The following is a 25555-nucleotide window of genomic DNA, read 5'->3' as shown; positions in this document are numbered from 1 at the left end:
TCTAGGATTGCTCTCTTAACCATGTTTAGGTCAGATTGCTAGCTTACGCTTTAAAAAAAAAAAGGCTTTTCTATTACTGAAACCTACAGTCAGCAGATGAGATAGTGTCTTCCTGTGCGTGTGGGCAAAACAAGTCGTTCTGACCCCAAAATAGCTACAGAACAAATGTTTTAACTTACCAGTGGTGGCATCATACCCTTGCTGGAGGGTGGGATGACAACACGGAGGTCCGGTTTTCGATTGTTCATTCCAAGATTACCTCCTCCAGGTGGAGGTGGAGACTTTGTAGGCATGACTTTGCCTAAGCCATTCCCACCGCCAGCAGTGCCGAGCAGGCTTGGTGAAGCTCGAGAATTCACAAACCCATTTCCTGGAAAACAAACATACCTTCAGACACACATACCTCGAGGGAAGGAGCCACAGAAAATCTTGGTGCGTGCACAAATTATGCAATCTTTCTTTCATAAAACTGCCAATGCAAACTTCTCACAAGAGGAATGGTACAGAGTAACCAAACAAAAGGCACTGCCCCCAGAAGATCAATACATAAAGCCTGTATTACCTTAAAGGCTCTGCATGGCAGCTTAAATGCTGAGAACAACTACTGTCAAAGAACTGTTTCTAGTAACATACGTTGGTTTTGGTCTTTCCTTTCTCCAAGCTGAACTCTCAAGAACGTGAGCTTCTGCACAGCCCCACTGCATCCTTACCCCCCCTCCACACAAAGCACCAACTATACAAAATTGCTGCCTCTACAATGGATTCTACAAATACACCTAGGATCTGCAGGATTTCAGTTCCTACTCAACAATAAAATTAATTTCAAATTGCAATAGTACACGTTGTCTGGTTAATATATACATGGTAATGATAAGGAGAACAAATTCTTTCCATTTAAATTCATTCTAAGCTCTGGGCACAGATATACGTGCTGTTCATGTCCAGTGATTGATCTTACACAGGTCCCTACCCCTTACTCCTGGTGTGCATAGTGAAGGACAATTAGACGAGCCCCATCCTACATACAAGTCCTGACTTCAGCACTGACTGTGCTCAGCACACAGCCCTGAGTCTACGCTCTGATCAGAAGAAAGTAACGCAATACAGAAACAACGCAGTGCGCAGTACTGCGTTTTCCTGTAGCAGCAGGAGAACATGTCACGTTCACTACAGCATATTTATCAGAATTTTTTTTAAGCCACCATATAATGATTTTTCCAGACTTACTGCAACAACTCCCCAGATACCCACACCTTATTCAGCTGCAAAGGAAAAGTGTTAAGCGACAGGATTTTACACCAGGGAGCTCCATAGCTCACACTACAGAAGTTGTGTGTGCATGTATAAATAAATACAATTCATAATAACATTATGTTTATACTAACATTCCAGTTCTGAAAGTGGCCTTTATAGTCACCGTTCAGGGGAAGTCTATTACACAAAGTTCACTGTGTGGGAAATTCTCTTCTAATAGCCTGTAGTGCCACGCTGGCATGAATTTTGTATTATTATTCTAATTTGATTAGGCCCCTATGCCCAATCCAATTTTATTACATTAAATACATGTTAATCTAAAAGCAATTAAAATAAGAAAGATATCAGTGTCACATTGTACCTTCTTTAGTAAAATTCCTAATGCATTTTATAGCAAGGATGAAGAACAGTAACTATCAGTAGGACAGCACAACATTTAATGAAGGTGATACTGAGCTCATCTGTGTCAAGAACCCAGGGGTGAATTCACCAGGCTGCCAATGAGGGAGCCTCTCCTGTTACCCCAATTCTTAATACACAGGGGGAACTGTCAAATGCAGTCCTCATCTTTTCCCTGCCTGCTGCCAATTAAACCTCATATATTACTTTCATCAGTTCAGCAGTGGAAACAGCAAAGATTAGTGTAAGAATAACAAAGTCCTTGTGCTGATGTGAAGATAGAATCACAGAATCAGCAAGGTTGGAAAAGACCTCCAAGATCATCCAAATCCAACCATCCACCCACGGTCAATATTTCCCACTGAACTAAAGATGTCCTATTGACTTTTATAGAGGTCTTTTGGAAACTAGGATACTGCTAAATATTTTTCAAGAAAAAACAAAATGGTTGGGATGCACTGATCTAAAGTTTGCAAGCACAGTTTTTGTTCACATGTCACTAAGCAGTACATTCACAACTTTCAAGTGAGGATTTCAAATTAGACTTCATTGCTCTGTGGATTTCCTACTGTGCCAAATGCCTGACCATACATGGATGATCTGATATGTTCCTTTATTTCCAAGACTCACAGGGTAAGGACGAGCTTTTCTAATTTAGTACTTTCCTGAAGCACTTTTAGGGGAGGTAGGGGAATCAGTTTTCTGAGAATTGTACCATCTTACTCAGAAGCCAGGTGGGAAAGAAGGGATATAATGATAGCAGCAAGAAAAAGCTTTTTGTGTCAGCGCTCTTCCTCCATAACCGCAGCAAAAATCTATTTCACGACTGAAGTTTCTATGTTCTTCAACAGAAAATAACAGAATTTCTTGGGATGTTTCAAGGTTAGAAATAAAATTAAGCTAAAGAGGCTGGGAAGTTTGCTTAGACTGGACAATACAAAATAGAACGAAGCGTACAGCTCAACTGTAGGAGAAAATTGGCAACTGTTCATCATGGGTTAGAAGAGACTTGCAGGAGCTCCAGGCAAAAAAAAGCAAAAAACAACCCAACCACAGACACAGAGAAACCAAATCCACACAGAATTGGTTTATTTCCTAATTGCTTGTGGCAGGTGTATGGGTTGCTTCATGTGGTAGGACATAGGAATGAAGCACAAGAACATACAGAACAAGTGCAGGGCGATTTCAATGTTATGTTTTAAAAGGTAGGTCACACAGACAAAGAAACCATAAAAATAGAAGTTCTGTGCTACCTCTGAGGTATCTGAAACTGTGGGACATCTTTATTAAATAGATGCATCGATACCTATCCATTATAAATGAGAGTACACATTAGCTATGAAAAGCCCACACCGCAGCAGGTCACAAAGCAAACCTCCCCAATGGACTGAGCAGAAGCTAAGCAGGTCAGGAAAAAGATGCAAGGGAAGAGAAATTATTTGAAAACAGCTACTCTTATATCCAACTGTATCTAACACATTGTTACAGCATCCTCCATTTTATAAAAAATGACAGTGTGTTTAAAGACCTTACGGTACTAAAAGAGTTGGTGTTTTAATCTAATAACAAATAGAATGCTATCACTCAGTATGCTGTCAGTACTATTACATGCAATGCTGTGATGCTCTACATTGCACTTGAAGCCTCAGAACAATATACCTCTTTGGAACAATGGAGCTCTGTACCACATTTTGGTCTAGCCTGTAACTCCATTTCCTGTCCTCTGTTTTCAAGTATTTTGGTAGCTCATGTGTTAAATCTGGACAGTGTCTTTCTTCCACACCCAATACAGTCATTTCCTGCAACCCTTATTACAAGGCTCTGCCAATCCTTCAGAAACATTTCATGCTTTTAACAGTGCTGTCAAAAACAACAAACTCTGTGCCATTGCCTCCTCCAGGCAGTCTGACTCGAGCAGCAGGGCAGAGTCAAGCATTTGTTCTGTCAAATGGCTGAGCACTTTTTAAAAACAGAAAACAAGTGGTTAGAAAAAATATGTATTAAGAATGGGAAAAAATGGCAGAAGTGTACAACAGCACGGGTATTGACCTAAGAGAAGCATTGTGCTAAAAGTTCTGTTTCTTCTCTTTAGCAAACACTTAAGTATTCATACCTATAACCTGAAGAAGCAGATGCTGTGGCTGCAAGAAGGCTGTAGGATATTCATTTCTAGTATGAAACTTTAAGCATTTTTTGTTGCTGTTGAAGATCTAATAAGAAAATTAAATTAAAAGCTAAGAGTGAGAGGATAACGAAAAGCACAGCATTTCTTGGAATAAGGTCAGGAGCCAGAAAACGATAACCATTACAGCATGATGCAACTCCTCGGCACCCTGCCAAACTGAGGCTGTAATACCCCCATAAATTCTGCTCACTATTTTGTATCACGCAGAAATTTTATCTACCACATCCAACATACACCTTTCCCAAATACAGTTATTTTAAATTTAAAAACACCAAACTGAAAAATGGAAGCAGAATATAATTCCCTATGCAAGCATAAATTCAGACTGCTGCTTTTATCTCCATTGTAAGAGTTTTATTTAACTGATTTTTTAAGCACAACTATAAGTGCATTTTCAAGACACGTTTTTGGAAAACAGACACCCATGTAAAGATAAGCTCTCAATTCTAGAAATCATTTTAAACAAATTTTAAAATTCAGTGAATTGCTGTGATAATAAGCACGGCCGCTGTCCATGAGCCCACTTCTTCTTTAGCCTTCTTTCCTAAGCCTAAGTTTTAAAATCCAGCTATTTCAACAACAACTGAACCCCCTGCCTTCAGAAATCTAATGCAGCTTAATCTCATTTATAGTCTTCCAGCCCAAGATGAAGCATTCAATTACACGAGCCAGACTCATATATCACTGTACAAATCACATCAGCTGAAACAATGAACACACGTGGCTGGAAAGCACTCCATGTTCTTATTAATACTAAAGGAATAAATTACAGTCGTTGATGCTATTAATCTTTTTTTGTGGTTCACCTCTGGAGAAACTAAATGGCTGCATATAGTTCTGAAAAATAATCATGGACAAGGAGTGGAATAACATCAGATTAAGCAAAAATAAAAATGGTAGCAAATAAATAGATATGCAAGTGACATCATGTAACCTGACAAAAGTCACATAAATAGAAGTAAGCTGAAAAGTACATTTGCAAACATTGAGCCACTATACCTACAGAACACCAGAAAAGTGCTTATACATGAGACTTGGGTTGGGGATAAAGTTTTGAAACCAAATCTAACAATTGCATTTCTACTTGCAGTAGCTACTCAGTTTGTGTTCCTGAATATGACAGCTTTAAGTAGGAATTAAAATAAAACCACAACAACCAACCCACAGTTGCAGCTCACACCACTTTCAGCTTTGCACAGAAATCTCTGCTGATGCCACCCTAATTTTGTAACTCCACCTTAGTTCTCTGCTGCCTTTGAGAAGGCTGTATTGTAACATTTTTAGGGAGCTGAAATTAATCTATTTCCACAGATCTTTAAAGATCAATCCTACAGATAGTACTATGGATAGAATTAAAGTATACCTTTGACAGCAGTCAGACTCTGAAACATGTACAATTTATACTTCTAATGGCAGTACTTTAGATATTAAAATGCAGCAAAAAAGACACACCATATTGCCAAGGAAATGCACTCTAACAAAACTGAAGGGCAAAATAAAGTTTAAAAAGACTCAGCCTTAGAAAGGTTGCTGGATTTTCCTTTTTCCTGAAGGTAAATGCAAGGATGAGAGAGAACTTTTAGGAATATTTAGAGTTTAAATACCATCTTCAAGATAATGGTTGTTTATTCAGAACGCAGCAACGAAATGGCTTTTGTATCTAAATGTTATCTGACTGCCTGAGAAAATACAGCAGTGGAAATGAGATAGATGTCTTTTAAGTCATTTCCAAACTACACAATTTACACTTAATGAAATCAGAGTTCTGCTTTCTGAATCTGTTGATTTCTATACATCTACACAAAACCAACCCACCACTTCTCTGTGCTACATTCACTGTTTGGTCTCCACAACCTCTCAGCAAGCGCTGATGAATGTCAATGGGTGCCATTTTTCCTCATGGAAGAATTCAATTCCATCCTTTTGCTTCATTCCTCTTCCACGTCAGATGCCATTTTGTCACACAGCTCCTCTGATGTCCCACCAACATCTTTCTCTGATGTTGTGGACCAACATAATAAAATAGGAAGCATTAATTTTGGAGCAGTCCTCACATAAATTGGTGAATTTGGGTGTTAAGTAGAGGAAGAAGAACGTGATCCCTTAAGGAAAAGGTTGGTAGCACCAATCCAATCTAAAGCAAAACCACTGCAAGGGTTTTTTTCAGTTAGTTGTATACTTCTCATCGGGTGCTCTTTCATTTAGTAAGCAAAACATGAAGAGAAATGTATGCACAGGAAGCTATTTTATTATTGAAGCCTTTTGTTGTATGCTTAAGAACTGCAGCATAACAGTCATTTGACTTAACAGACTTGTGAAAGATCAGTCTGACTGTTTTATCCTCAAACACATAGAAATGGTCTCCCAGTCAGACAAGCCCTTGAGTTAGTGAACCATTTTGCTGGCATGGCCTTTCACACTGCCCTGTCTTGATCCCCTCCTGAACTGCAAGGCAGTTCACAGGTGTAAGCAAACTGTCAATGCACCTCTGTATAATCCTTCCTGGTGTCATGACACCATGATCAAAGATGACACATGATCTAGGCTGTCTCTCAGTAGGGATCCAGTAGCTCACAAGACACAGCTGTTCAGGCAACTATATTCTTCAGCTCTAGACCAAAGAAATTCAATACACCTGAAGTTACTTCATGTCCTCAGAATCTGAAGATCAGTGAGGACATGACATAAGATAGATCCGGAATGAAGAGGAGAAAGTCAGTGTGCAGGATGACTCTATCTTACCCATTCTTTCTGATGACAAAATTGTAAAAGAAAATTCCCCAGATGAACTGGGTTCATACATCACATTACTGACTGCAAGGGCTACTTCACCAACAAAGATACTTGTAAAAAGATATCATGTCCCTGCATTATAAAGACTCTCCAGTTCCAACAGCTCCTCCAAAAACATCCATTACTGGGAAGTTCTTTGGGAGCTCACCATACTTCGAAGGTATCAGGGTTTCCTTGGCATGCAGCCCAGGCAATGAAGGCCACAATCCTAACGGGTCACTCTGGTATTTTGCATGGTTATAGTTCAGTGCCTCACAAGAAAGGTGTGGGAGCAGAAAGTAGAAATGGGCTAACACTGGTACTTCTTTTAAGGTTTTCCAATTCTTACAGTTATCAAGAATAAGACAAATTGAATAGCACTGAACTTTGCTGGCAAATACCACCAAATCTTCTGGAACGCAGTAAGATAGACATCCTTATGATAAACATGAAGGTGATCTGTCCATCAAGTGTCCTTTCAGTTTTAGATCAAAGAATTTCTCCCCCATATTTGGATATTCAGAGCAAGTGACAATATACTTCGGCTAACAGAAAACACAGACTTTTGAAAAGAATGATATGGACACGCAGCATGCGCTCATGCCATGATAACGTTGATAATAAACAGCAAACTGTACACATCCTGGGGATATAAGGCTCTTGAAGCATATTAGATGTCCATCATAAACTGAACAGGGTTAGTGCTGACTACTGGCAATACCATCATAAAAATTCTAGCTGCAAAATATTTAATTAACAACAAAAATCTTTGCTCAAAAGCAAAGACTCAAAATGTAGGATCTTCTTCCTTCTCTCAAAACTGATACACTTGCTAAGTGAAAAGGATCTGCTGAAGTTTTCATATGATGGGTTAACTTCAAAAAAACCCTCAAAAAATGTAAAATAGATTTCTCAAAGTTATGACAGCTGCATGCAAAACGATCACAAAATTTTCTGTTCTAAACATAAAAAGCCACCTACCAATCTTCGCTACAACACACAGATATTTTTATTCATCAGAAAAAGTTACTTTCCACAGAAGAACTGTTGTTGGCAGATTGACTGCTAAAGCAAATCATCTATTCTAATCAAGATGCATAGGATATGAGGGAAAAAAAGTTCCTCATGTGAATTAAATGAGCCATTTTATGCAAGATTTTACCATGAACTACTTCCCAAGATAACCTCTACTTGTTTTGCACTCAGAGACATAAATGTGTAAGCATCTTTCAATTAAAAGAGAGCATAATCAAATGCTCAAAACTTCCTAACGGAGACTCAGAGCTGCTTTTCCCTTTGTTTCAATCATTGAATCACTGAGGTTGGAAAGACCTCCAAGATCATCTGGTGCAACTGTTTGCAGAGAATATCGGGTACTGTGAGTACCACACCTTGATCTTTGGCATCTCTACAGAGAGCTGAAAAATTAACACGACCTTTCACAACTATATCTATAGCAGAATTCTCCATTCTTGACAAGTATAAATGAGGAAAAAATAAAGAGCTAAAAAATGAAAATGCATTTTGTTTAAAGTGCATTCTACAGTAAATATAACAACAAACTAGAACCACTGTTTTTTGCAGATCTTAACTTGAAGTATACTCTTAATAAGCAGCAGCCAAGGCTCAGTCTATTTATGCAGGCTTTTTCAATTTTGTTTAAAACTGAGGAGGTTATTGTGTACCTGACAGTATCTGAAGGAAGTCATGCCACATTCTAGTGGACTGTGGAGCTCCAACAACTTTACAGACCCTGTAATTTAGTACTGTGGTACTAACAAGGTATCTGCTTTTTGCTAGAGGTACTTCTTACAGATTTTCCACTGTTCTTATATAGCCACAACTCTTATTTAAATGAAAATCTTTCTAGAAATGAGTGGGTATGTGTGTAACATTTTGGGTGTGATGTTCTGGAAAGCAAGAGATAAGTGATGCATTTTGACTTTTCACATAAACTATTAATAAATGCAAGAAGAAAAGCATTTCTACTGCATTAAATATGTTCACCAAGCTACTGAAAATTGGTATTTCCCTTGTTTAATACTCCATAGCAAGTGCTGTAGACAATTGTCTTATTTTCTTACTGACAGGAGTCTTAAACCTGCAGCCGCTGTTACTAAAGCTTGATTTTGGAAAAGATGACTGAAGTGTCTTGATAATAAACTTCCTCCAACTAGAGAATTACAGAATTGTAGAGGCTGCAAAGGATTACCAGAGATCATTGAGTCCAGCCTTCCTGCAAAGCAGGTCCCCTCCAGCAGGCTGCACAAGTAAGTATCCAGGCAGGTCTTGAATATCTCCAGAGAAGGAGACACCACAACTGCCCTGGGCAGCCTGTGCCAGTGCTCCGTCGCCTCACTGTAAAGAAGTTCCTTCACATATTGGTGCAGAACTTCCTATGCTCCCATAAACACTACAGAAATCAACATGTGATCTCCACAGCTTCTAAAAATAATTGTTTTTTCCTACCGTTAAAATGTTGCTTACTCAATGGAAGCCATACTTAAATATTTATTTGCTGCATATAGCCAAAGAATGGAGAAAGAATGGAAAGTTAATCTCATGCTTTCAGCATGTAGTTGCACCTTTTTTATTTATAAATCCTATCAACTGAGTTTATCTTCAAACAACTTTTTCTCAAGTGCCACATTAAGTAACCAGTGGGCAAATACTGGAAGGTCAAGAGATGCTCCTCTCATTTCTTGCCATGAACATTTACCGAAGACAGCTATAAGTGCTTCCAAAATTGGCTCTTCGTTACCAAGACATCTCAAGGAATGGAAGCAATATGAAGAAGGTGGGTGAGCTATCATTCATTCTGTCTATCTGTAAAATTCAGTGGCTGCCTGATCACTATCAGAGTATTAAATTTTGTCTAGGCAAGACAAAGATTTATTTACCTGAAAAAATGCTATTATATCAATTTGCTGAAGACAAAAAATACTGTGAATTTGATTATTTGGCAAGGTCTCTAATTCATATTTGAAAGAAATGCTGATCATCTTCCAAAATTAAAACTGAACCTTGCTATTGTTTTCCAAGCTGTTTTTGTCCGAGAGGTAGAAAATAATTAGCAAGATATACATAGCAACACAAACAACATAGTTCGTATTTTCATCATTTTGATAGGAACCAGAACCAGCACCGAGCACCCAGATCTTCAGAACACAGCTAGTTTAGTAAGCATAGAGAATTTTATATAAAGGTAAAAAAAAAAAAAGGGTGGGGGGGGGAACATAACTCTCAAGCATGCTGTAATCCCACTTGTAGGGAAAAAAAAAAGCAAGAGCAGCAAACAACTAAAAGCAACTGCAGTAAAAAAAACGCAAATTATTAGTGAAGTAGAAAAAGTATGAGGGTTAAAGGTCTGATAAAAAATTACAAAAGTCACAAATTACAAGGCAATTTAATAACTATGTCGTTTGCTCTTCCTTAATCAAAAAGAATCAAAATTAAATAACAGCTTCTGAGTAAGTGTGCGAACTGAAACCATGATACTATTTTTCAGCGCAGACATGATACCACACTTACCAACTGGACTGGTACCAGCTCCATTTGGCACTGTGAGGTCAGTTGTCCCCAGCATTCCACCTAAAAAAAAAATCATTGGAAAAAAAAAAATTGTGGGTTGTCTTGTTTGTTTGTTTAATAAAAACATAAAGAAGGATGAAAAAGGAAAAGCACAACAGTGCTGAAATCCTACCAGCATTGCCAGTACTCGGTGGTCTCTGCGGGGCCCCAGGTGATACGTTCCGATGCAGGGTGGTCTGAGGTGGGGAGAGCATGGTCGTGTCTGTTAATGATGAGCTGGCTGCCAGTGATGGGGATACGAGGGAACTCCCTGGGTTACTGTAGGTTAAAGTGTTGGGGTTGGACACTGGAACTGTAACCGACATGGAGAAGTTCTGAGCAGGCAAGCCGGGCTGGAGGAAAGAAAGCAAAGAACACACAAGACAAGATTAACATTAACTATATTCACAAACACAGCACATTATAAAAAATACACATTACAAGTTTGCCAACAATTACAAGAGTTAATTATGTTAGTTTTGAAACTCTAATTCATTAATCATACAATCTGAAAACATCCATTTGCTGCAGTCTGGTGTTGAATTATAATACGTCAAAAATACAGTTCCAGAAGAATTACTCATAAACTTATCAAAACACTGAGAGGAAATTAACATACAAAAATCTGAAGATATTCATATAGCTCAGAAATACAATAAATTCACCAGTTAATTTGGATTATTACAAAGCCATGACAAGATAAATATGTTGACAAATCGACAAACAGTTACATCTTCAAAATGTAAGCATAAACATGCACATTATAAAAAGTTATAAGACAAAAAAGGATCAATTAGTAATAACATTTTCTACTAATAATCTTGCCAAAATATTGCTACTAATCTCTAAAACCTTTTTTCAACACGCCACAAAAGTAAAACCTTCAGAAATTTACAAACTTCAGTAATTTGATTTTAACCAACTTCGACTGTTGTTTTCTGAGACGTGTTCTGCAAAACTCTGCTTGAATAACCACTCCATTTTCTTGTTATGTAAACGTTTTTCCCTTTTTATTTTTTTTGTTATTCTAATTCTCACAGCACTATTCAAAAGGCAACTATTTTTCCACAGTGTATATATGTTTGTTATTCAACAACTATTTGACTCAAAAGTTTAAATGCCTGCCCATCTATGGTGCTCATTTGGTTATGACTAACTTGTTTGGCTTTTGTCTCATTCCTATCCTTTGACAGTGTTGTGTTTCTGAAACAAAAGGGACCATTTTCTTTCACAACTCCCAGAGTAACTGCAACTAAACTATGACAGGTACAGCTTAAGAATAAAAATTCAGTAGGATTTGTTGACAGAGATGGTAGTTTAGAGGTCAGCTGAAGATGACACACACTCATGACCTAGCAAGTATATTTAAGAGATGTGCCTTGTCATATGCAGCTTAAAATTTACACAGAATGACACTTCTAAATGATAATTTGATATAATCTGAAATACAACAGTAATTCTACACTAATGTAAAGACCATAATACACTTCATACAAAAAGCAAAACCTCTTACTAGTGAGAACTAATGACAGCTTCCATACTGAAGCATTCCTCAGAATAATTATGATTTTTTGGCACAGATGGAAGCAAGAAGTAACGAAGCACAGCAATGTAATGCTAGCAAATCATTCACTGCATCTAAGTAATGACAAGCTGCACTGATACTTGTCTTCACGGGAAACTACTTCAAGAAACTGTTTATTATCTATTAAAAAAGGATGCTTTTAAATAGCATGCTTTCCATTAACTCAAACTATACTTGAAATAGCTGAAGTATGCTTAAAACAATGCTTAGAAGTTAACAGTAAGAACATTTTTGAACATTTTTTCTATAGGCTTCTCAATATGGAATCTATAAATGACAGCTTCCCCCACTCCTTACAATACAGATGGACAGCAGCATCTGTCCATCTATGGTATGCATTTGGTTTTGACTGAATTCTTCACTCTGCCTCATTTCTATCTTTCAACAGTAATAAGTGTACTAGAATAAAAGAAGTTACATTCTTATCCAAGATCCACAAGTACTGGAAACAGAACCACAACGGGTATAATTTAAACTATAAATACAGAACTACAGAGCTCAAAATTATGTTCCCTTTTTTATTTACATTAATGCCCACACAGAAAACTTAAGCCGCTCAGGAAGACCACAAAACATCAATGGAGAGCAATTTAACCATCATACTAATAGAAGAGGCCTAAAGGTGTTTCAATACAGAAACACTAGGTAGCAAAAACATCAAAACAAAGAAGGAATAAAAGACATTGGCTACATTCAAGCATAAAGAATTTGCAAAAAGAATGGATTCTGGGTGTCAGACTGCCAGTTTGCTGTTCTTTCCCCAGAGATGGTTCTATTGCTGTGATCAGTTAAATCATTTTCACTATTAGCAGTCCTGTGGGGACACACTCTTCACTTAAGCCAGGATCTATGCTGATTGACCTAGCCAGTCCATTTATTTTAATTGTTACAATTTGATAACGTTAAAAAATTTAAAGGTTGTGGCAGAGCCCCATATTAGTTTTCTCAGAAGATACTCCACCTGTAACACTCAATGCTAACTGCTCTTGTAGGTGGAAATTAAACATCACACCTCTGAGAAGATTATGCCAAAATTCCATTACTGTTAACCCCAAAGTTCTTGAGTTCTAGAACCCAATAATTCTCATCTAAGAGTACGCCACTGAATCCTTTTACCTTGGACTCATAAATTAAAGGGCAAATACGAAACTCATGAGAACTTGGACAACCTGCCCTGTAAACACACGGGGCTCATTTTTTAATTATATAATATTAAAATGGAAATGATGCTCAGATCGTACTATGGGATGGGTGATAATATCTTCCCAAAGCAATTAAGTGACTTACAGCACGTGACAAATATTTGAGTTAGACCCTCAATACAAAATTTTCAGAAGATCTTCTGGTGTCTATGTTCTCTGCCTGAACATGCTTTCAACAAGACATCAATCCTTCTGAGGATCCCACTGTCATTCCGAAACATCTGAACGCCTTTCTAAATCTTGCCTTCAGGAAAATAAAGTCAATTGATTTGGTAATAGAATGAACCAACTCTAATTGTAACATATTGTAAAATCTTTATCAAATAGAAGAAGGACCATAAGATTTTTATATCCCATAATGAAATCTGTCTTTTTAGAATATTTTAGGCAAGGAAGCTAAGGTCCTGAAATTTAGAAACGTTACTTCACATCCACACAGCATGAAAAAACCTGTGTGCATCACTGAGAAGCTGGAGACACAATTTCTTTGTTTCCTACTCCTTATGAAAAAATGTCATTATCAAGAGCAAGTATCAATGCCTCATTTTACCTCATGAAAATACACATTTCCCTTTTCAAACCAATACAGCCTCTTGTCTTTACAATGGTAAGCAACACCTGTGAAAACTCTCATGCATGTAATAGAAGCACAAACCATACTTTAGTACTCACTGCGATTTTATGATTCCGCATCATATTATCAAACTCTTCATTTATTTTTTTATATTTTTCTTCTGTATGTGGCGTGAGCACATATGAAGTGTCAGGGTCCGGGCTGTCGCACCCTCTGTGTTCCTTCTTGTTCAGAGCCTAAATAATGAAGTTAATAAAAAGGATCAACAAATAAAAAGTAGAGATAAAATAAAAGTACTTACAGGGCCTCGCTTGAAAATAAAATCACTATCTTCATTTAGTTTGCTGAATCTGTCCTCCGATAGTGGACTGTGCTCAAAGTAATCGTCAGCATCAGGGCTCTCACAACCATTAAGGCCTTTCTTTCTTAAGGTCTGAAATACAATTGGAAAATTCACATACAGATCATACTAACTTGCCAAGATCTTTTGTATACTACCGAATCATTCAGAGCCACTGAAACTACAAGAAATTTTCACAGACAAAAATCAATAGACAAGCTAAGTCTTTCAAAACAGTGGCATAGTACACCAACAGAAAAGGTTCATTCAGAGGCATAGGCTCCCAAGGTGCCATCTCACGGGCAGTTTTAACCTAAAATCATTCCATCTCTCCAGTGTTCTACACCAAACTGCTTTCAGACACCGGCTGATAGAGGACAGTTGCCTGATAGAACTTCAACAGTCAGCCTATGGCAAAGGAGTTAATGCCCTCACTGGTAATTCAAAAACATCTTAGTCTTTATTGGATCTTTAATAAATTGATTTTAGCATCCCTACTAGCATCCCTTATATTTTAAAAAGCATATGGCTTGAAGTCGAGCGATACAGCGACTAACAGTTTTCATCTGAATGTAGCTACTGCATTACATGAATATATGTAACACTTGGTCTCACTGGCTTACAAAGGCAGGATTTTCCTGCACTGCAGTCATCCTGCATGGTAACAAGAAGTGCAAAAAGTATAAAAAGAAATGACATAATCCCTCTGTAACATGACTTAGTTTGCTAAATATAAGCTTTTTCAGACTCCTTTACTCTAACTTGATGTGACCGCTTTGTGGGGTACTTCCTGTTTTCTGGTGGAACTCTTGCATCAACATCCCCCAGAAACAGAGCGTGTCTACAATGCAGGCACTACGAATAAGCTGCTGAGGAAGGATGTGAACCTGCAGCTCTTGTGAGCAAACAAAAGATCCATCTGATATGTTAGCAGTCTTTTTTTTTCTTTTTCATCTACTACACAATCAAAATCCTCATTGCAAGTTCTCATTTCTAACAAAGTAAGATTTAAAATGCTACCCACAGAAAAATCAAAAATGTTTTAAGATAGGTTACAAGAGGAAAGCAATACACATTTTTCAACAGGTCCACGTGAACCACATATAAGGCAGCAGTGGGACCATGGGGGCAGGGAGGTGGTGCTTTCTTCTGCTGACAAGGCATGCAAGTTTTATGAACTTTACAGTGAAAGATCCTAAAAAATTGAAATCCACATGTCGACATTCTCAGCAACAGAAAGAAATTCACTTTCTGGTGAATATGGAAGCTATGCTTCCATAACGTACTGAACATTTTTTTTTTAAAAAAAAAAGGTTAGTTTAAAGCATTCATTTTTTACTCAAGCACTATCTAGCACAATAAAAATTACACAAAACTCCCTTACTATTTATACACGCACAAAACACTCCCTACTTCTACTTCAGCTTCTAAGCAGCACTCAAATCCAATTGCGTTCTCTGAAATTCTTTAATATCACAGGTCACCACAAGCTATAATTCCCCTCTCGGGTTTCTCGGCCGGCTCCCGGTATCCCACGCCGTCCCTGGAACTCCCACAAAAATACCACCACTGAAGCAGCACATGGGGAACAGGTGGAGCTCCCTCCAGCCCCACTTGCGCCGCGATCCCACACCGCCAGCCAATCCGCTGGGCACGGATATGGACGTGGCCATACAAGGGCCGGCTGCTCAAGGTCGGAGCCCGCTATCCCTCCCAGTCCTTCCTGACAAGTCAGGCTGCCAGTTCTCTACACTTTGATATCAGTAGGGAAAATGTTGACACTGTGTAATCTGCATTGTGCTTAACCCCTGCAACCCATGGAATGCTTGAAATAGAACCCAAATAGGTACTTAACAGGGTGCTCAGCACAGTGTGCAAGACATTTAGAAGCTGTGTTTAGTTATTACATAGAAAGAACTTGCAATAAGTACGCAGCAGACAGTGCTGATCTTCTGTCTAGTTCCTAAGAGGTTAGTGCAACTTTAAGTATTGCAGCATGGGAGTTTCATTAATGCCCCTTTTTATAAAACAACAGTGAAAATGTGAGTGTAACGCTGGGACTCATCCTCAGAGATCTGCCTGATGATATGCTCACAGCTCCAATACAAAGGAACGGGCTCAGAAAATACAGAAAGGCATCCTTCCTCTCGGCCAGCAGCTATTTTTATTTTCGATAACAATGGGGTTAACTTTGTTTGACTCATGAGGAAGGAAAATGCTCAGTATCTCCCGGTTAAGATTCTGGAAACCTTCACTCCAGATGGGGTTCCTGTCATTGTGGAAGGATTTAAGGCACGGTGTGCTGTTACAGATAATACGTCTGGGTCTGATATCCCGAGCTCTGTCTCTTTATCACTGAAACACGCACTGTCACTTCGAGGACCTAACCATAAAAAGACTGCTACTTTATCACTGCGCCATAGCAGAATGGTGAAACCTTCCTGCTTCGCGGCTGTACTAACAAGAGGAATGCTGTCAGCTGTTCACAGAGTCAGGCGAAGCCTACGCAGCACAGCGCGGCGCGATAACAGGCCCTGCCCACGGAGCACAGGGACGGCTGCTGGGAACCGGGCCATGGGGACAGAGCTGAATTCCACACCAAGGGCTAACCTCACCCTTCGTGGACCCTACAGATACATTTTGTCATTTCTCCAACGACTGTAAATAACTCGGCATACCTTTGTCCTTCCAGCACTTGAAGGAACTTACAAGCGACAGGACACAAGGGGGAATGGCTTTAAACTAAAAGAAGGGAGATTTAGGTTAGAGGTCAGGTGGAAATTCATTACTCAGAGGGCGGTGAGGCCCTGGCACTGCTGCCCAGATAGCTGTGTGTGCTCCATCCCTGGAGGTGCCCGAGGCTGGGCTGGATGGGGCCCTGAGCGGCCTGAGCTGGTGGGGGCAGCCAGCCCATGGTGGGGAGGGCTGGATGATCCTTACAGCCCCTTCCAACCCAACCATTCTATGATTCTGTGTTATTTCCAAGATAAATAAAGATCCAAATTTCACAAACTCTGAAGATGAAAGAAATTCCTCTAACAGTTTAAGTTTTCTGCTGCGATACACAAACATTTTTGGAGACAAAAAAAAAAAATGAGAGTTCTTGCAGTTGAGGCTAATACAGAACAAACTTTCTTACCACAAGAGGGAAAAAGAACACTAACTTCCAAGTTTTGCTATTCAGTGCTCACTCCAATTGCCTTCTTGTGTTAAGTCTTATTTTCCAGATGATTTAAGGGAATGTGTAGCTTTTGGAGTTAATCTGTATTACTTTCCACTTCCTCTAAGATTTATCCAAAACTACTGGCAACTGTTCCAGCATGTTTGCCAATGTGCTGTACTGTGTCCTCAGTGACTGACACTCTGCAGCTTTGATGTTAGACCCGATGAGTTAACTGAGGAAAGAATTGATTTTTCTCAGAAAATCATGCAAAGCTGAGAGGAACCACAGCAGGTATGAAATCCTTTTAAAAAGAACCAAGCAAACAAAGCGATGTTGCTGCTACGTGTGAAGTCACTACACAAATGCTCCTGGCAGCTGCAGTAGCACACAGACTGCAGAATGGCCCAGAAGCTTTAGACTGTCTTTGTGGCACTGTGTAAGACTGAGATAAACAAAATTATTATTTTATATTGATATATGTTTTGGTTTTTTTATTGAACAGCAGAGCTTGGTAAATGCTACATGAGAAAGGCTGGGCTAGTAATGGAGGACTGAAGTACTATTCAAGCACACAGCACACTGTTCTCCTGACCTTCCCTACACATTGCACAAAGTCATTTTAATTGCACTGCATTTTGCCTGTGCAAGAAGCATTTAAAGAACAGGAGACCTTCTCACAAAACAAGTGACAAACAATTAGTTTCTCTCTGCAATTCAACACATTCTACTTTAATTGCTAGTACAAAGGGAACAGAAATACGATAGCTATTTATGGTGTGACCCATGAGGAAGCAAAGATGATATTCAACCAGCACAGTGTAACTATCTTCTGTCACACAAACTTACACTGGCTCAAAATACCGGTCATCAGCAGTTCTGGAAAGCAGAAACAGAACTGCCAGGTACAGATTACTGCTGCCCGAGACAGAATTAAATGACAACATCCAACCGTCCTCCTCTGCAGGAAAGATAACAGGGTTTGTGTCCAATTCTGGGAGGATGTGTTGCTAATGGTTAAAAAGCACAAGCAGCTTGTTTTGTGCTCTCACATGGTTAAAAGGGCAAGAATGCTGATAGCAGTCATCTGGGCTCCTCACCAGCTCCCTTGGCACAACTGTAGAGAACTTGCTTGTGTTCACTGTAACCTCAGGAAATAATATTTTTTTGCCAAAAGTAGGAGGACATGAAATGTAAAGTGCATTATGAAGCAGGAATGCTAGCTCATTCAAAGTCCTCGCTGTTGGATTCTCATAGCCTACTGATGTTACACAAGTTGGGAAAAGGTTGTTGCTATCAGCACCGCTCAGAATCAAGATAACAGCTCAATTTCTGCAATTCCTATTGGTTCTGGCTTTTTTTTTTTTTTGGTATTTCATCTGAAATCATGAGAAAAAACATTTCCAAAATTTTACTAAGACTGAAATGAAAAAGATGATTTCCTTTAGAAAAGGCAAGCCTTCCAGATAAAAACAGTGGCTAGCTCTGTTTCTGCTGTTCCAGACTGAGCTTGGAAAAGATGTGAGGCAGTACAAAGTTGGAGTAAACACTTAAAAAAAAAAATTAAAAATCCAAGTGTAAGTATTCCTTAGGCATGAAGTAATGGAAGAGGCACCACTAGAACTTCTAAATATTACTGCTGCCTTAGTAAGCATGTACACCATGGTTATCAAAGGATAACCAACTGAACACTGTCCTGATGCTCCGGAGAACTGCCATGCAATAGCAGAGAGAGAGAAGATGCTCTGCAAATTCCAAAGGCTCCTCATTGACAATGTGACCGTCACGCACTCACGCAGTGCCCTCGCAGGGCAGAGGGGACTGAGCAGAAGTCCACCACCTGCGATGGGACTAACCATGAGATCCAGAGGCACAACACTGTACAGCTGCAGCTTCACACCAATAAAACACAGATAACAGTAGTGTTAGCCCAAGTTGCATTCAAGTCTTTCCTACTGAGGTTCAGAAATAAACAAAATCATAAAAGAGAGATCCAAGGATAACTGAGCTACTCAGCTATAGCGTATCCTTTAGGATCAGCCTCCTGTTCCACCTCTGCAGAAAGTTACAGAGATCATGCTTTACAGTCATCTGTCCAAGGTTAAGGGAATCCCTGAAATGCCCATGGCTACAGTTGATACAGTGACATCAACAAGCGACTGCCACAGAAAGTGCACGATCCTGGACAAAAGTATTAAGCCAGCTCAGATTTCTGCTGGAGCCTGCAGGAAGCCATTTTCTTCTTCACTAAAACGATGGAGAATTCTCCTTGTTCATACTTCAACTTACTTTTGCTTGTCAGTGCTCATAGCAGGAATGAACTGGTGTACCAATGCAGGGGCTGAGCACCAGAGATACCAAGCAGGCAGCAGTACTGGCCTGGCCTTTCTGGCAGCTGTAGACCACTGTCTGAATCCACCACTGATAACAACATCCTCCTCAAAAAGCCCCACCTTTTTTCTGAGATATTCCTACACAAAGGAAAAAGAAAAACATGGCACTCACGGCCCCAGACTCCCACCCAGTTTTCATTCTTATTATGTGAAACATCAGCGAGAGGAAAAAAAGGGCAAATTCCTTTCAGGCAGTTCACCTCCCTTCCCACAGTGCAGAGAACTGCATGTATGGCTGCAGAGCTGACACACAGCAAAATGTCACAATGAAAGCACGACGATCCCTTTGTTATTTGCTCCCTGTTACATGCTAAAAACTAGGCTGAATTTCTTCTGTTATTACACAGAACATTTCACTCCTATCACCCCGAATAATACCACTGTGCTTCATCCTTTACATACATCGTTTCTCCCTTATTATGAGGAGTATTTTTAGTAACAGGAGGCTATTTATAGTTTCTAAACTTCCTGCAGGTCACTTCAGTCTCAGAAGCAGCATCGTTTCTGTTTCTTTTCTCCCAAGTAACGACATGGCTCCATAAATGCCAAGCTTGACCCTGCAATATCAGATGTATAAATTCTGCCGCTGTCTAAAATACAGCAGGACCAAAGTTTACAAGCGAGCAGCCAGAGAAAAACACATAACTCATCTTAGTAACAGTGTTTTGTGTAGGAAGCTCATCAACGCTATTTCCGTAGGCTTTAATTTCTATATTTTTTTTTTAAGTAATACAAACTGGATTTCGTGCACTGTTTACAGATTTTGTAGATTTTCCACAGGTTCTATTAATATTCTCAACTTTAACTACTTAAGCATCTGCAGATGTCATCATGAAGCTGTTTTCCTTCCCCGTGAGTTAAAAGGCTGCTTAGGTTTAGCCTAATGCTTTTCTCTTCACTATCCCCGCCAAACACTTCGCATTTTCCTATGCTAGCAGTCAGAATTCTGCATTCTAGTCATAGCCACAAGTGCACACATGAACCAAAATAGCAGAGTAAAGCTACAGAGCAGTGCCCAGTTCTCAAAACTTCAGTGCAATGCATAAAAGGTTAAATCAGATTATGGACATTTGCACAGCTAAGCAACTTAGAGAGCTTAAGTTCCTAATGAACAAGGCCCCACCAAGCTTCCTGGTGGGCTCCTCAACCTAAATGAGGTATATTAAGTCCAAGCTTTGAGTTAAGTTACATACTGCTTTCCATGCTTGTGCTCAATGAGTAGCAGTATTACAAGACGAAAAAAATAAGTAAATAACTGACTTTTTGCAAAGATATCTAAAGGATATCTAGATAACAAAAACTCTGAGTACAGCACATCTTGATAAATTCTGCCACAATTGTTATACTCCTTAGCCAAATGTTATGTTAGGAAAAGATTATTTTTAGGATTGATTACTTTGTGGTTAAAAAAAAAAAACACAAGGAGAAATGAGAAGCGTGCAGAACGATGGGCCATAAAACAAGAGGGAGAGCCCTTTCGGTAATGCTCTGCTAAGTTCAGATTTAGGCAAAGGTATTCATCATTTACAGATGCTGAATGTTCATGACTTGAAATTTTATCAGTGTCCTTGTTATATTCCACTCTCAGAAAGACAGGGTCTTGTTTCAAATGCTGGAGCACTTCCAGTATCTGGCAAATTTTAACACGCATCCTTAGCTTGCCAAACATGAAAGCTAGCTGTCAAATTCCTCCAAGATATGATAAAGATGGCACTCAGGATTCAAACTCTCGTTTATATAAAATAACACATACAAAAGGTTTTCAGACTTCTAGCTTGAACCATCTTTGCTGTGAAATGTTATTTTAAATAGATAAACCACTAGCAATTACTGAAGAACAGTTTTATCTTCTGTAAAATGCACTTCAGAATATTATACAATGCATGGGAGTAGTGATGAAGGAAGTGCTGTTCCCCTACTTACAATTTTTGAGAAACTTTCAGTAAGCTGTGGGCTTTCCAATGCAGTTAGTGACCCACAGAAGCAGCTGCACTGTTCATTCCCAAGTGAATTTCTTGGGGCTTAAAATGGTCAGTAATCCAGCAGAACTGACAGTGCTGTTTCCTCAGAGAAAACCGAGCCAAGCTCTGTCTGACACTTGACATATTTGTCTTTGTTTCACTTTCTATACAACTTAATAGATCATTAAATCATATATAACTTAGCAGGTTTTCCTTTTACTTGAAGTACAGAAAGCACCTTCAACTAGGATTTTCAATTAAAGAGTAATCAATTGACCACCTAAGTCAATCTCATTACTAAAAACAAAGGACAAAGCAAACCTACGTACACATTCAAGAAGCAGAAACAATTCAGTAACTCACAAATTAAACATATTCTATAATCTTTTCAACAAACAAAAGTAATAATAAGAGTACAGTTCTACCCGTAAGACAGTTCAAAAGAGTATCCACCTGTATTTTATGGTACATAAACGATGTTTTCAATCCTTACTAACTGACAGCATGTATACGTACACACACATCCTCCCATGTGTACCTTCCATAAATATAAAACAGTTAAAACATAAAATCAGCAACAGCAGCATCGGACTGAATGCCTCCTTCCAGCAACAGTACATTGCAGATAAGCCATATGGAGCATGAAAAGTTATCCAATCTAACAACTCAGCTGCATAATACACTCCATGATCTTTCAGAAATTCTTTCATAAAAATATTATTTGCTATTCTGCTTGCTAAACTTGCTTAGTGGTTTGCTAAGAAAAATCTAACTCTCATTACAATTCATTGATATAAAAAGAATGGAAGTGGGATTCTTACAGTCAACCGGCCTATGCAATAATGCCAGATTGCTACTTCAAGCATTTCATGTCCTATTTCTCCTTATAGCTTCAAAAGTAGAAAGGATAACAGAAAGTATTTCAAACTCTTGGTATACTTGAGATAACTCAATATTATCAAACCAGAAACCTGAAAGGGGGGATAGGGATGCAAAAAGGTCATAGGTCTGTACCATCACAAATGAAGTATCTGCACAGCTGATACAGGAGAGTTACCAAGCAGAACACACCAGCTGAAAGAATCAATAGCAAGTCTCCTGTTCAGATGAGCTGAGAACATTACAACCTAGATGGGCCACACTGCTATTAGCAAAACACATGGCTTTGTGACAGAGCAAGCCACAATCTCCATCACATGACTACAATTTCTTCATCACACCTACATGCTGGGGTATGCAACAGGGAGGTTATATGAAAGACTGAAGACCTAGACCAATTTTTCTTGCAAGTCAGCATCTCTCTCAGCCCTCTACTGCACAAGCAACATCAGGTTAAGGTCCAAACATGAAAATTACTAAAACACAACGTATTAGAAACTGAACTCCAAAAGGAAACTGGTAGTGAAGTGTCCTATAGCAGACACACTCCTTCCTCTGAGTGCTTCAATACTGTTTGTTGAACGCCAGTGATCAAGACATTGGCATTTCTGCTGCCCTTTCTGCAAGGTGGTTAATTCAGAAACAGAAGACATTATCAAACCACTACACTCATGAGTTTGAAAGTCAAAACCCAGACTTACTTAACTCTCCACTGAAATCAAGAGTATCTTCAGGAAGATTAGTTTTTAACCTTGCTGTAGTTCCAGAAGATGCAATGTTCTGGGATCTATACTTTGCAAGTACAGCTTGCCCAAATTCACTCTCGATTAACAGATGCCATGGTCCCCAGTTGGAAAATCGCAAAGTAAAAATATGCTCTTCTAACTGTCAGTGTAAAATTCCAAATCTTGCATCAGCTCACAGGCTGCAGAATAAATCAGACCAGCAAAGCTTGAAGAACTTGTTAATACGAGGAAGATAATTATATCTTTGTATGATTGCCTGCATGAACTCCAGTATTAATGAGGAGTGAGAAGTTGCTGATTTTCTTGGAGGTGAACTCCAATCCCACTTAACACAATGCCACCAGAACACCAAAACCAGCAGCTGATCTTTGATATGCATTTTCTGAGCAGCGTTGTGTGAACTGGGCATTGTGTATGTTACAGAAACAAAAACGTTCTTCTAACACACTGCAAAAGCAGCTGGGAAACAACACCATCAACAGCAACATCAAAAAAGAACTCTCATAACTGGAACTTCCCTGAATATTCTCAAGTTATTTGCAAACATCCAAAACACCTTACTTAGAAGTTTTCCAGATGCCACTTCAACACAGCTGCTCTTCAGATTTTTAATCAAGCTACACTGTAAATACCAACCAAATAAAATCAGGAAGAATACTATTCATAGTTGATATTAAAATACCTCCTATGATTCCAATCACTGACCTTAAAAAGGAAATCCAGTAAGCAGTGCATGTTAGTTATATATTATTTATGCTAAAACATACTAGCTTTGTATTAAGACTGAAACAAAATGTACTACTTTTAACCCTGTACAACTAAACTTAATCATTGGTTTAGACATAAGGAAAGCAGAGCTTTAGGTTATTTGGTGGCGAGCCAAAATTTTTGTAAAAAGTTAAGCCTAACCCACTTCTTTCATGTCTAATATATAAAGAATTGCCAGAAAACAAGATGACATTAACTGGGAATAAAAACTTTTTTGTAGCTCTGGCAGCTTTCTTAAAGTCACTAACAGTCTGTCATAGAATCATAGAATCACTAAGGTTGGAAAAGACCCACAGGATCATCCAGTCCAACCATTCACCCATCACCAATTGTTCTCGGTAAACCATGTCCCTCAACACAACATCCAAACGTCCTTTTTCTGTTGTTTTTTTTTTTTTTAAACTATGTCAGTGTTGTTCACCAGGATGCCTGAAGCAATTTCTGCAGAGCTAACAAAGAACGAAGAGAATATTTTACTTTTAAAGTAGAACAAGTCTATCAGATGCAAGATAGACAAATGCTGGGAACAAGCAAGTAAAATAAAAAAAAAATCTTGGGGATTAAGTGCTGAACTTCATTTTCCCAATATGGGAGGTGGCAACAAAAGCAAGAGAATAACACCCACTGGTGGGCAGCAACTGTCCTGCTCAGCACAAAAAACACAGCCATCTTCTGTCCCTGCGCTCACAGCATTTGGTACATTGGCAGCACAGAAAATGTTTCAAGGAACATACTTCTTCCTGAACCTCTTGTGGAAAATGAAACCCCAAAGTGTACCCTGCTTGCAAGTCAGGTTTACAGTGGACGCTTCCACTACAAGGAAATAGACTCAAGTCACCATACAAAGAGACTTTTATATACACAACTTTCACAGTCATACCTCTTCCAAAGCACTTCAGCTTTTATGCATTTTCTCTCTTTTTAAAGAAAGCTAAAAGTAATTTAGTCTTTCACCATACAGAAATCCTCCTTGAGATTTAAGATGTCTCAGAGGCATTTGTGTGCCGCCTCAAAGAATTCAAAATGTTATATATGCAGTAATAATTACATTTACATAATTGTTTAGCAAATCAGGTCCAATAATGCCTACGTTTCCTCAGCATCCTGAACAGATTATCAAGCCATTTCCTCACTCAACCGAAACCATTTTGAAGCTTCTTAATTCCTTTAAACGCGTACGAGTCGCTGCTACAGTGTGGTCAAAGTTATGTGGAGACCAAAACAAGTGGTCCAAACAATAGCAACACGTGACAGTAATATTCAGAGTATGGTGTTTATTCATAGCTTCTCATCCTCCTCGCCCCACACCTTGGGTGGTTTTTTTTTGTTTTGTTTACTTCAGGTAAACTTACTTTAGCCCATTTCTGGCAGCTCTCCATCTATCAGATATGAAGGAATGGGAAGTGATATAAACTAATCGAGCACTGTCAATCTTCCTACAATCAACTATGTGTAATTCAACATTCAAGGTATCACTTCTCAGCACTATCTTCCTTTTATAAAGCTGTGATCTTTGGTATAAATTTTGAAATTTCACCTACGTTAGCCATCAGTTTCCATTTGCCATGGAAGCTAGCTGGAGAGCATTTTCTTCTCTTCCTTTTTAAAATTTACCATGCAACTTCTCTTATAAAACACTTCAAAGGAAAACACTTCTGAAGGAACTCATTCAATTTCCACCATCTTCTTTTTTAGCTTTTAATTGCAAAATACAGAAGCCCAAATTGTGTGCCAAATACACATCTACGCATCAGGTATACAGCAAAG

General features: G+C 38.8%; 1 protein-coding gene across 9 annotated transcripts in view; it reads right to left on the bottom strand.

Moving 5' to 3' along the window:
- The window catches only part of MEF2A (myocyte enhancer factor 2A), a 77183-nt gene that overhangs the window by 13381 nt on the left and 38247 nt on the right, over positions 1-25555 (bottom strand). For 2 of the 9 annotated variants that reach the window (XM_090149103.1, XM_031587791.2), the window contains exons 3-7: positions 13843-13974; positions 13640-13777; positions 10314-10533; positions 10142-10201; positions 180-370 (exon numbers count right to left, since the gene is read on the bottom strand). In XM_090149103.1, the coding sequence (XP_090005229.1) occupies positions 180-370; positions 10142-10201; positions 10314-10533; positions 13640-13777; positions 13843-13974 (741 nt within the window). Of the gene's footprint in view, positions 1-179; positions 371-10141; positions 10202-10313; positions 10534-13627; positions 13778-13842; positions 13975-25555 lie in introns of all 9 variants that reach the window. The other 7 variants (XM_031587784.2, XM_031587787.2, XM_031587786.2 and 4 more) reach the window with 4 other exon arrangements.

This window comes from Phasianus colchicus, chromosome 12 (assembly GCF_987193195.1).
Source record: "Phasianus colchicus chromosome 12, bPhaCol1.hap1.1, whole genome shotgun sequence".
Lineage (NCBI taxonomy): Eukaryota > Metazoa > Chordata > Aves > Galliformes > Phasianidae > Phasianus > Phasianus colchicus.
The sequence above is the reverse complement of the archived record's forward strand: the minus strand, read 5'-3'. Positions and strand labels throughout refer to the sequence as shown.